This window comes from Phocoena phocoena, chromosome 4 (genome assembly GCF_963924675.1).
Source record: "Phocoena phocoena chromosome 4, mPhoPho1.1, whole genome shotgun sequence".
Lineage (NCBI taxonomy): Eukaryota > Metazoa > Chordata > Mammalia > Artiodactyla > Phocoenidae > Phocoena > Phocoena phocoena.
In genome coordinates, this window is record NC_089222.1 from 98,493,633 (window position 1) to 98,507,474 (window position 13,842).

General features: G+C 35.3%; 1 protein-coding gene across 2 annotated transcripts in view; it reads right to left on the reverse strand.

Annotated features, from left to right (window-relative positions):
• Window positions 1-2,580: 2,580 nt before the first annotated feature.
• The window catches only part of TBC1D23 (TBC1 domain family member 23), a 65,840-nt gene continuing 54,578 nt past the window's right edge, over window positions 2,581-13,842 (reverse strand). The window contains exons 14-19 of one of the 2 annotated variants that reach the window (XM_065876148.1): window positions 13,118-13,257; window positions 11,540-11,584; window positions 8,113-8,201; window positions 5,129-5,264; window positions 3,472-3,666; window positions 2,581-2,662 (exon numbers count right to left, since the gene is read on the reverse strand). In XM_065876148.1, coding sequence (XP_065732220.1) covers window positions 2,581-2,662; window positions 3,472-3,666; window positions 5,129-5,264; window positions 8,113-8,201; window positions 11,540-11,584; window positions 13,118-13,257 — 687 coding nt within the window. The remainder of the gene's footprint in view (window positions 2,663-3,471; window positions 3,667-5,128; window positions 5,265-8,112; window positions 8,202-11,539; window positions 11,585-13,117; window positions 13,258-13,842) is intronic. The other variant, XM_065876149.1, reaches the window with a different exon arrangement.

Sequence of the window (13,842 nt, forward strand, 5' to 3'; positions counted from 1 at the left end):
TAGTGTTCCTGTAGGAAGAAGAAAGAGCAAGAGAGCTCTCTTTGAGAGCATAGAGGAAAAGACATACAAAGACTCAGTGAGAAGGTGCCCATCTCCAAGTCAGGAAGAGAACTCTCTAGAACCTAACCATGCTGGTACCCTGATCTCAGACTTCAGCTTCCAGAACTGTGAGAAAATAAATTTGTTGTTCAGGCCACCCAGTCTATGGTATTTTGTTATGGCAGCCTGAGCCAAACTGTCAAATTTTAAATAGAACTGTCAACCTATGGCAGTTAGTTTAGTATGTTAGAATATCCAGCTAAGGAGTTTTAATGGTCCTGTATGAAACACACCAGTGGCAAAATGGTTGAGTACGTATCAGTAAAAATTTATCATCTCTACTAGAAAACATGTTTTATTAATGGTGGACAAGTGACATCAAATATTACATAGGAGATTAATTTTACACCTTAATAAGCAATAATAATTCCCAGGGATTGGGGAGAGATGAGGGGTACTTTTTCTTTTCAATTTCTTTGAGCCTTGTTTTTCTCATCTTGAAAATACAGAAAATACCAACCGCATAATGCTGCAACCCCTGCAATCCTTAAGGGTCCACGAGAGGTGGATATCCCAGAGTGAATTCTAGTTCTCTGGTTATCGGGACAGTGAAGGGAGGATAAGCTACATAAGTGTCTAATACAATCAATGAAACATCTTTCTATTTGGTATTCATGACTAATAACTGGGCTATTTCAGATGAGAAAACTGAAGTTCAGATGAGTAGTTCAAGGGAGGAATTTACTACATGTAGAATGTAATGTAATTAGTTTTAAACCACCTCTTTCCTCCTCCCCATCTAGAAGAACAGAAATAGGAATCTAATACTTTCAAACCTAAAATCTGAACATTTAAATTCCACTGAAAGGATAGCCCTCAATTTCCTAATTTTGTTGTATCCATAGAGATTTACAAATGGGGGGAAGGGAGAAAAAGAGAGGGAGAGACACACTGTCCTTAAGAACAAAGTTTTGAGCAAACTGTACTGATTTATTTACAACTGTAATTTATAAAGAGTAACACAAATATCTTTACACTAATATTATGAAAGAAGTCCCATGGCTGAAATGGGCAAAAAATGAGACTTCAAGACATTTCTAAAAGGGGCACCAAAAGAAGGGAAAAAATGCAATACAACAGTTGTGGGGAGAGTTATAAATATCAAGTATTGCACCAGGTGCAATTTCATGCAAATGTCTTCAACCACTCAAACTTTATTATTTAGATATTAGAATAAAATATCTTTAATTATGTTGCCTTTTTTTCACTTGATTTCCATTAAGTAAATTAAAATAACTGGCTGTAAACAGAATACATCTAAATATTTCTCCTATCAACCCCTTAGAGACAATCCATTACATTTTAGGACATAGCAGGTTGTGAGGATTTGCTACTTCCCAAACAGATTTTATAAGCAGTCATTCCATGGCCCCAAACGTGTTCCTGGATTTCTTTCACCAAATGTGTCTAATATGAACCTCAATGAATTAAACTGAGAAAGCTGCAAAATAAAGCAGACCACTTTTCAGTTTTGTCATATTAAGAGACTAAAAATCTTCAAACCACTGGAACTTTAGTAAGAGAACAAAAACCAAAGAAGAAAAAGAAATTTCAGAAAGTGATGATAAAAACTAGTTTAGACAGCTCTCTGGTTTATCTGGCTTTTCTTTAGGTGGATAATAGTGTGGTCACAGACATAATCTCACTGAGGATAAATCCATGTGTACTCAACACCTGTTTTGAAACATTCTAAATCAAACATTCCTCTGGTAATAAAGACCAATGACATTTTTAAAGATACAAGTCAGTCCCCCAAGTGTTAATTTTAATCTTAACATGCCTACCTACTTATTATAATGCTTTTAACTGCTCCTTAGAGACAATTAGGATGAAGTTTAGTATCTGAAGCACTAAGTGTTCAAACTATTAGCTAATGGTGCAAAGATGACTTAGAAACTGATGTTTCAACATTTCACTAGTTGGTCTCCATTTGAGTTGGCTGGAATCTTCATCCATTGCATTAAAAAAGATTTCACTCTTTTTAAGAACAGAAACAGCAAGCTAATTATTAATCTATGTAATACTTTTTAGTTTCTCATACTGCTCAGTGGGTAAACCTAAATGTAGCAATTAAAGGGGTCTCTTCAACGAATTCTACCTCTAATTTTCAGTGAAGACACTGCAAATATATATGTGTATGGTTGTTTTTAAATCTAAACTGATGCATGTTCCCTTAAAACAGCTCTTCAAAACAGAACTGCATTCTGCACCCTTAGTTCATAAGGGCACACGGTCAGTTACTTCAAAGTCATTTAATAACTGACCTTTATAAGAAATCATTTTACAAAACCAAAAATGCAAAAGAAAACTTTAAAACAATTTAACTTTCCAGAGATTGATTGTAATAATTTACACCTTCTTAGACTTGCTATTCAAGCACCCCCATAAGCAAATGAAAGTCTCCGGTTAGTACTCAGTCAGGAAAATATGTCCATATTTCTCTTGGTTGCCTTAATTTCTTTTGAAAATTTTTCTTTTATATTAACTTTCCAAAGCATCCAAAACTTTCATGATCTGTTGTTTTATGGCTTTGGTAGCATCTCCTGCATTTGGAATCAAATACCTATGGGGGAAAATATATATATATTAATATAGAGCCTTCTGTTCAGGATTCAACTTAGATATCAATTCCAATGTCGAAGTAACCTACAAATCAAGCACAGATGCCCTCCTATGTACTCCCCATCACTTATTTCAACATATACTCAAAAGAGTTATTTTTAAAGAAAGAAAATCTAAATGCAAAAGCAAGGTGATTTTTCATATTGCATAGAGCAAGGTGGAATGAACTGGAGATCAGGAGTCAGAAGGGCTATATTTGGTTCTAACACAAGTGTGAAGATCTGGAAGTCATTCAACCCCTCTGGGCTTCACATTTTTACCTGTATGATTAAAGATGGTTTAGCTTCAAGAGCAGTGTGGTCTACGGCCCTTGTGCCAGTCCATGAACTGTTTGTCACTGGTACACAATGAGATAAGGAAGAACTTGTACCAGACTGTAAATTAACTACATCATCCAGCACACTGCTTACTTCGTTGATACGTTTTTAAAACAAGAATTATTTGATGAAGGAAAATAAAAGCTCGTATTTAATTGCAAACCAGCATTTAGTGTAGCACTGGTGTAGATTATTCCTAAAGACCCTTCTGTCAAAAGGTTTGTGAAATTAGCTACTGCACTTAATGAAATCATGTGCTAATGGCTAAACCATATATTACTACAAATTTGTAAGAAGAAAGATAGCGAGAATACTAATAAAAATGGTTCAAGTATCCTGTTCCACCATCCATTCCCCAAAATAGAGAAACAAACCATGTTTAATAATGAACTAATTCAGTAATTCAGATAACATCATCCTAAGAAAATCTTACCTTTCGATTGCCAAAATTTCTATTCCTGAAGTGCTGCTGTTTCCATACTTGAAGGTAATTAGCTCAGGATGTTTTTTTTTGGATGTTATTTTAACCACAGAATTTAGTGCTTGTCGAGACTGTATATAAGCCAATCCTTTCCGTGAAAGAATCTCCCTTAAACAGTACATATGTGTTGCAGTAACCAACAGATGACTTGAGAGGGACAAAAGTGTTAAAAAAACAAAAAGAATTTAAATAAATGTCATTTAAAACAACTATTACTTCAGCAGCCCCAATTATAAAAAATGTTCAACTCCAGATGAAATTACTTTTGAGTTAAAAAGTGAAGGCAAAGGATCGTCTATAAACAAATAAGCTACCTAGTAACAGCTTTTAATTTTCCTTTAGTTGTATGCAAAATTGATGTTTTATTAACAGATAATCCTGTAACTGTTTAAGAGCAAAAATTATATTTAATATAATAAAAACTAAAAGACAATTAGAAATCATTAAAATAATAAAATTTTAGAATCTATTCTATATGGTATTTGGAATATACTACCTTTCAGACTTTTAACAGTAAACTATCCTCATTCAACATACCATAACATATACTTTACGTCAAAGACCACTAAGCAATACCTGGGCTGCCTTACATATTTAATAATATTCTTTAACTGGATCCTACAGGCAAAATAGGGATAGAATTATTAATACACACACCCTGCTTTGTGTCTCAGCTCACTTTTAGTATAGTGATAATACTCACACACTTTTATGAAATACAACAGGACAAACATCAGATATCCAGAATGTGGGACATTCTGCAGAACAGTTGGCCTAGACTCAAAAAGGATTCATTCAACATGAAGAAAAGGGGGAAGTGTGGTGAGGGAAGCAGTATTGTTCTACACTGGGTGAGACTAAAGAGAGATAACAGGCAAATGCAATGTGTGAAACAGGACTGGATCCTGGACCAGGAAGAAAAAAACAAAGACAATAAAAGATACTTTAGAGACACTGAAAAATTTGAGTGTGTTCTGTATGTTGAATGATGTTCATTAATTTTAAAGTTTTTAAAGATGTGATAGTGCTACTGGAGTTGTGGAGGAGACTGTTCATATTCCTTGGAGATTTATGCTGAAGCATGTAGGGGTAAAGTGTCATATCTATAAGCTTCTTCCGAATGGTACAACAAAAAGAAAGTGTATGTGTATGTGTGTATGTATATACACACATAAAGAGAGAGATGGGGTAGTGTGAAAAAAAGTTAAAAGCTGGTGAGTCTGAGAGAGGCTTATAAAGATATTCAATGTACTACGTCTTCAACTTTTCTGTTTAAATTTTTCAAAATAAAAAAATTACATTAGAAATATTTTTTAAAAATCAAGACATATAATACAAGTTGACAGAGGAAAATTACATCTCATTGTGTGTTTGTTTATTATTTTTTTCTGCACTGCACGGCATGCGGGATCTTAGTTCCCTGACCAGGGATTGAACCCGTGCCCCCTGCAGTGGGAGCTCAGAGTCTTAACCACTGGACCGCCAGGGAAATCCCCAGGAAATTGTATCTTATTGTACTTGGATACATAAAATTTCTTCTGCAGCTACCTTTTATATCATTCTTCCCTAAATTCAATTTTACTTCTGAAGAAGGTATTTTAAAAAGTACCTAGGAAATATGTGTCCACTTTCTTTCACTTCTTTACAAGGAAAATGATGCTTGACGTCTGGCTTGTTTATCCAAGTCTGAATGTTTACAACCTCTTTTCTATCATCATCTGACATTGAAGAACTGTCAATTTCATCTATAAAGAATTATAAGATGTTATAAGTGGGTATCACCAACTTTAAAAATGATACATTTTTTAATAGCCTGAAAAAAATTTCAGTAGTATTTTAAACACACATGTTGGAAAAAAAAAATTTCTAACCCAGCTACTATATTTCCTTATGCCACTGGTACTACTATAAAAGACTATGAAACATCATTCTAGATGGTGTGAAAATATTGAGAATATACTTTTAAAATATTAAACTATGAGGAATTTCAACTTTTGTTTTGTTTTGTTTTGCAGTACGCGGGCCTCTCACTGTTGTGGCCTCTCCCGTTGCGGAGTACAGGCTCCGGACGCGCAGGCTCAGCAGCCATGGCTCACAGGTCCAGCCGCTCCGCGGCATGTGGGATCTTCCCGGACCGGGGCACGAACCCGTGTCCCCTGCGCATCGGCAGGCGGACTCTCAACCACTGCGCCACCAGGGAAGCCCTCAACTTTTTTGATTTATATAACATAACTCTAATCTATGACTAGTCTGTCGAGAGATGGCAGAACTGTCCAATAATAATATTAGCATCTATCTTGAGGGCAAAGATGGCAGAGTTCTTTTTCTCTTGCTGGTTTCTTTTATTTTTTTTTATTGAAGTATAGTAGATTTACAAAATTATACTGGTTTCAGGTGTACAACATAGTGATTCAATATTTTTATAGATTGCACTCCATCTGCAGAGTTGCTGGTTTCTGATTTTAAGGAAAATAACAACAAAAAAATCCATGCTGGGATAGATAAGTAAAAATCTATTTAGTGGGATTTTTTGCGAAAGAAATATAAGACATTCTAGTTATTTTGTTTTTCTAATTTAACAAAGGGGAATTACACTCCCTAGAGTTAATAATTGTAGATATTCTTCTCTTTGCTTTTTAAGAAGTCAAAATATAAAAAGACATAATAAAAAATGAAATCTCACATATCTATTCACCTCTAGCTTAAATAAAAAAGTGAAGCACTCATGGATTTTTGCCCAGTCACATCCCCCTTTCTTCCCCACTAAGAAACAGTGACTATGTGAATTTGGTGTCTCATCTTTACTTTTAACCCAACATGAATATTCTTTTTTTTTTTTTTTTTTTTTTTTTGCGGTACGCGGGCCTCTCACTGTTGTGGCCTTTCCCGCTGCGGAGCACAGGCTCGGGACGCGCAGGCTCAGCCGCTCTGCGGCATGTGGGATCTTCCCGGACCGGGGCACGAACCCGTGTCCCCTGCATCGGCAGGCGGACCCCCAACCACCGCGCCACCAGGGAAGCCCTCAACATGAATATTCTTAAATGATATACAGTAGCGTTTTGCATTTTAAGTAAAATTTATACAAATAGTACACTGTTCAATTGTATTCTTCTGCAACTGCTATCCTACTCCCAACATTGTAAAATTTATCCATGTTGACACACATAGCTCTAGTTTTATTTTTCATTACTGTGCAATTTTCCAGAGTGTATATATACATGTATGATATGTGAAATATACCATCATTTATTCATCCATTTCCCTCCTCCCTTTGTAAATGGAATAACACATATTTAGAGAGAGATAGAGACGGACAGGTAACAGGAAAATGGCACAAGAGGGGGAGGAAAAAGGAGAAAAGGAAACAATTACAAATAGCACACAGAAGTGCATGAAACAGAAGATAAAGAATAGCTAGAGAAGGTGTTGGGGAAAAATCTGTATAGAAATTAAATAAATGTACTGATTATTTTACTATAATATAAAATAAAAGAAGAAGTATATTTTTGGATTTTATATACAGGAATATAAAAATTTTGTGTAGGAGAAAATAAAAATTCTGCGTATTTGCTTCAAAAAAAAAAGAAATAACATATAGAAAATTACATTTACCTCAATGCAGTTTTCAGGAAGCTGACTCTGTAATATCCATTAAAATGTCAAATGTGAGTCCCTCTAATCTGGCAATCTTACTGTTAAGAATTTACCCTCTGGATATACTTGCAAAAGTTAACCTAGATATATGCATAAAGATAGCCACTGCTATTTGAAACAGAAATAAAACTGGAAAACTACCAGTGTCAATTGGGAGAAGAATGATTTAATTATGGTATGTTTGTACAATAGAAAGAGAACAGAATGATTTAATTATGGTACATTTGTATAACAGAAAGAGAACTGTGAAGGTATACAGGCTGAGGTGGAAAATATGAAATATATATTACTAAGTGGAAAAAGCAAGATGAGATTTGGGAGTATTTTTTTGTACTTTTACATATAACATATACTTTACATACCATACATATTTTAATATATTTTTTCTAACTCAATACACAATATTAATTATGATTACTTAAGCAGGGTAATCTGGGCAGTGGGATTATGAACCAAAGTAATAAATTATTTTTTAAAATATAAAGAAAGACAATCACAGAGGATGACAAGCTTCCCTGGCATAATATCCCCAACTTGTGGCCCTTTAGGCTACTGCCTCCAGTTTCAAAAGGCTCTTTTCAGATGTCTCAATTCCCTCAATCTCCTACCTGGGTGGATCAGGGGGATTTAAATCCAATCCCATGGATTTAAATACTATTTATACACTGATAATTCCCAGATTATCACCAGCTTAGACTTCTCTCCTCAGCTAAAGACTCCTATAATTAACCGCCTACTCAGCATTTCTATGGCATAATTTAAGATGTCCAAAACCAAACTCTTAATAGAAAAACCACAGACTCTCCAATCTCCTCTACAGAATTTCACTGTGTCTTTTTTTTTTTTTTTTAAGCAGTTGTTCAGCTACTCCCAGAATTATCTCTATAATCACTCTCGGTGCTTGAAGAAAGCAGTCTATAAATTAGTGTATTGCCATACCTGTGTCGTATTCTTCTTCATCCCCAATGCTGAAAACAGGCTTTACACCACGGTAAGGCTTTCCCACCCTGTCACTGCTGCTCACATGCCTATATTCAAAGAATTTTAGGAGGGAAATCATTACTCAAGTTACCAAAGATTTTCACCAAGTATCATTTGAATATTAAAACAAAATACAAATGTTCTAAAAAAAAAAAAAAAAAAAAAAATACAAATGTTCTGTGCGCCCACCACGTACCACCCAGTTTCAGGAGAGCTATGTTAAGGAAATTGAAACAAGATAAGGAAATTGTTAGCAAAAGTGGCATAAGGTCTTGGGTATGCGGAATGTTTTCAAATCTGTAAAAGTTAAATTTTAAACAATTTTAATGTTCACATAAAACCAATGCATTGTGAAATTCCTTAACCTCTCTGTGCTTCTGTGTCCTTATCTGTAAAATGGTGGTAACAATATCTACCCTTCCTGGTTACTGTGAAAATTAAATCGGTTAGGACTTCCCTGGTGGCACAGTGGTTAAGAATCTGCCTGCCAATGCAGGGGACACGGGTTCGGGCCCTGGTCCAGGAAGATCCCACATGCTGCGGAGCAACTAAGCCCGTGTGCCACAACTACTAAGCCTGCGCTCTAGAGCCCGCGAGCCACAACTACTGAAGCCTGTGAGCCTAGAGACCATGCTCCGCAACAAGAGAGACCCGCGCACCGCAATGAAGAGTAGCCCCCGCTCCACGCAACTAGAGAAAGCCCGCGCGCAGCGATGAAGACCCAACGCAGCCAAAAATAAACAAAAAAATTGAATCAGTTAATATTTGGTAAAGCTCTTAGAACAATGCCTGGCATACAGCAAGTGCTACATACACATTTGTTAGACAAAATAGTTTATGAAACCAAATATTCAAATTCCAGTAGGAGTGCCTAATTCTCATATGGGTACAAATGTCTTAAGGTTTTTCCTCTCATTTTTTTTTTCATTACTGTTACTTTTGTTTCAACAGAAACTAAGATGCTACTTCTTTTACATAAATAAACCATGAAAATGAATTTGCCTTTCACTTTCAAGTGACAGAAACATAAACATGTAAACTCAAACTTAGTAAGTTCTGCAGGAAGTATGACCTCTCTCTTTTTTAATATAAAAATCAATACCTCATTACTTTTCAGGTAACCTCAAATAAACCAATAAGTAAACTTAAAATATTTCGACAAAATACCACATTTCTGGAGAAAGAGTATTGTATTATTTGTAGAATAAGGTTCAGCTAAGATAATCTATGATGAAGGAAAACTATGGCTTTTTTTTCCTTGTCATGTATTGAGAGTTCAATGTGGAGAAAAATCAAGTTATGTGTCTTTAGTCTTAGAATTCAATTTTTCCAGAAGACAGAGATCAAATCTGTATTTTAAATGATTTCTTAATACATATCATCAATAAAAATGAAGACCTAATTTTGTTAAAATATGCTTAAATCTTTATTTCTCCCAAAACAACATTCCTCAACAGAAAACCAATGAGAGTTGAGTATATAACAGAATTATAAGTTAATCAGTACACTGCTTACAGTTTAAGTTATAAAATCATTTTTTATGTTAAAGCATATCTAATGTAAAATTATCCAATAAATTATCAAACTATGCTCATTAAAGAAAATGAAAGAAATAATTCAAATACCTATGAAACTCAGATTCAGCTTACTTACAAAAGGCAAAGATAATATAGCTTTGTGTAACAATACTTTAGTGCGGTCTAGATTATAAAGTTGTATGAGATTAAGTTATTGGTGCTCTCCTGATATTGAAGTATAAACTGCTATAACATAGAAAGTAACAAAGATAATGTTTATAGTAAATGCTTGAACCAGAATATAAATGACATCCAAAAAAAAAAAGCTGGACTCTTTTTAAAAAGCAGTATAGGGCTTCCCCGGTGGCGCAGTGGTTGAGAGTCCGCCTGCTAAAGCAGGGGACACGGGTTGGGGACATGGATTCGTGCCCCGGTCCGGGAAGATCCCACATGCCGTGGAATGGCTGGGCCCGTGAGCCATGGCCACTGAGCCTGCGCGTCCGGAGCCTGTGCTCTGCAACGGGAGAGGCCACAACAGTGAGAGGCCCGCGTACCGCAAAAAAAAAGAAAAAAGCAGTGTATCTATGGTTTTTAGCAGAAACAAAATCTACAAGAGTTTGACTAGATTTTAACCTGATTTACTGACCTCAAAAACCAACCCAATTTATTCTAACTTTTCACTAAACTCTATTTTCAAAATGGATATATCTGCCTGTGGACTAGAGAAGATAATTTGAACGTTTAAAAAATTATTTGCGATAAAACTTAGGAGTTAAAATTAGACTAATTCAATGGTCCTGTAACAAGAGAAAACAGAAAGATGATTCACAAATAGATTATACTTTTAAAAGAAGCAACCTCCTTTAAAATTATAAAATTATAATAGAAGCTCTGTAACTGGCATTGGCCAACTCTTATCCGTAAGTTGAAAGTAAACTATTGTTAAAAATGCTACTTCTAATTCACTGAAAATATTGAAATGACCTGCTAAAAAAGTCAACTCCATTATTCTGAAGCTTAACTTACATTCAAAGTATGATTAGAATTTCTTTTTAAATGTTCATAGGGATTGCTATAATTGATATTCAAACTCAAATTGCAGAAAAATCATGAGTATAGAAACTGTAAAGCCATACAGTATAATGTTCTTTTGTTTATCCTAATTGAAGATCCAGTAGATTTCTAAACTTTAAACCTATGGAATCTAATGATAAGTACCCTGTTTTATTGGGGTCAGAGAAGAGATGGATTATATTTTAACATGTCCACCATGGCCTAATTTCTTTCAAGGAAAAGCAAAGGTAGAACCCTAGAACTATAGTTTGTTCACACCAATTTATATAATGTTAACTCACCAACTTAAATACATACATCTTATTAAGAAAAACCTAGCAATATTATAAAACTACATAGTGTACATGAAATAACAAAAAATTTGAACCACAAACTGTGCCTTTTCTCAGATGCTGTAATTTTCCCTACTGTTAGAGCACAAGACAGAAGTAAATGATCTCCAAAGCTAATACCCTCCTAACTCTCAGACTACATATTTTCTTTGTTTCACCTTCCTCTGTCTCAGAATTAAAACTGCAGATTTTATGAAGTTTTTGGGTTTGAATGTACTTGATTTTCATATGAGGAATGGGAGATATAAAGAAGAAGGCAAGGAAAAAAATTAAAATGATCGAGCAAAAAACCAAAAGGAAAACATACCAGCATCACACACTCCTAAAAGCAGAATGAGAAAAGTTTAGCACTTGAAACAGCTGCATGAAATTTTAGCCAAGACAACATGAGGCTTATAGACAGCATGAAGCATGCTAAAGGAAAAGGATGGTCCAGTAAAGCTGCTCTACTCATTGGCTTACCGCTCGGTACATGTTCTGTCTGGCCAAGGAAGATTGAAAGACATTCTATAGCAAATTGAGGCAGAGGACAGAACAATATGATTATTAAAAATGCAAAAGCTTTAGAACAAAAATATAATCAGTTTTTCTAACCCAGGGTGTATATTGAAAAAGAATATTTTGATCATCCCAAGTACAAAGAAAAATGAAGAAAAGTCAGTTTCACGTGATTCTTTAATGAAAATAGTCTTTTCAATTTAGAATTATCACTAGTTCATTTTAAAATAAATTTTAAGTGTTCATGCTACAAAATGTACCAATAATAGTACCCTAGGGCTTCCCTGGTGGCGCAGTGGTTGGGAGTCCGCCTGCCGATGCAGGGGACACGGGTTCGTGCCCCGGTCGGGGAAGATTCCACATGCCGTGGAGCGGCTGGGCCCGTGAGCCATGGCCACTGAGCCTGCGCGTCCGGAGCCTGTGCTCCGCAGCGGGAGAGGCCACAACAGTGAGAGGCCCGCATACCGAAAAAAAAAAAAAAAAAAAAAATAGTACCCTAATTGAGAATGCACTAACTAAAAGTAATTTTAAAATTAAGGCTTTTGAAAGCAGACATAATTTTAATGAGCAAAAAAAACCTTTCAGCCTTGATAACAACACTTTAACATTAGTCCATTGTAGACAAGGTACAATTTTTTTGGATTAGTGAAAATAATCTATATCTTCTTTGCTATTTACTAAATGGAAAAAAAAAAATCTGTATGCATATGTCCTTTATTTAATAAAGTGAATATTAATAAATGCCTTATATTCAGTTCTTAAAATCAAATACTTCAACTCTCCTAGGGTGCTGCAAGTAAGACATGAGAGTGAAATTAAATACTATAACACATTTCCAAGATCAGGCTTGCTTAGAAACAAATTTCACGCTGGGATTGTTAGGTTAGCTTTGAACCCTAAGAACAAGAAAGATCAATGAGACCAACATGTGGAGGACAAAAAACATACTGTGCCCTCACAGTTCCAGTAAGAAACAATATAACAGACATTCTTAAACTTATCATTTGTTAGCTGGATACTTCATTTGTAATTGGGAAAATAGGGGTCACACATGCTGTGAACAAAATTCTATGAAGATCTGAATTCTTCAACTTTACAAAAACGGGTTTCTGCTTGATTTAGTATGACCAAATTTTCTAGGTTTTAAATTCCTGAAGCGGAGAAAGAGATTCCTGCTATGAGATTACTGCACTTAGCAGATGATTCCCAACCATTTGACATGTGAGAAGCAGCTGCTATATGAAGTGTCATATACATAATAGCATTGGAATAATTTTTTTCTAATGAATGGCGTGAAGGGGCAGAATTATTACTTGCCTCCTGTTCTGAGAAGTGGGAGAAGAGAGAGTAATCTTTACAGTAAAATTTTATAGCAATAAAGAACATCTCTGTGATGACAACGAAAACTGGAATCATCTAATAAAAAAATGTAACTTACGATCCTTTTCTAGAGCACACTCTATTCAACTAACATTTACTGTTAAGATACTTTTCTATAGTTTTAATTACTCATCACAAATTCATACTGTATAAGCAACTCACCGGTCCACAGGAGTTGATGTATTCTCAATAAAACTGATAACTTTTTCCCTGACATTAACGGATTTTGTCTTCAAAGCAACAGTCATTTTATTTACTAGTGATTTCATTCCTCTATCATTTGAGCCATTAGAAGATTCACCCTGAAAAAAAGAAAAACAAACAACAACTTACTGATGGATTAACTACTCTCCAAATGATTAGCAAGATACACTACTGCTAAAGGTTATCTAGATGCTATGTCCTGAACTGGGTGCACCCCCCTACCATAAATTCGTGTGTTACAAGTTCTAATCCCCAGGGTACCTCAGAAAGTGACTGAATGCGGAGATAGGGCCTTTAGAGAGTAAACTAAGGTTAAATGAGGTGGGCCATAGCCAATATGACTGATACTCTTACAGGAAGAAGGGGATACATCAGGGATTCACATGCACAGAAAAAAGGCCATGTACCAACATCACAGGAAGGTGGTACTCTGAAAGCCAAAGACAGAGGCCTTAGGAGAAATTAAACCTGCTAGCCCTTTGATCCCAGACCTGTAGCCTCTGGAACTATGAGAAAATACATTAAGCCACCAGTTGGTTGTATTTTGTTATGGCAGCCCCAGCAGACTGATATACTGGGTGAAACCATTTTAGGAATGGAAGGTAGAAATGAAAAATGAGGATATGTATTACACACATAAATGTGTGGAGGCTGAAATTACCTTATTTATTCAATAAGAAATA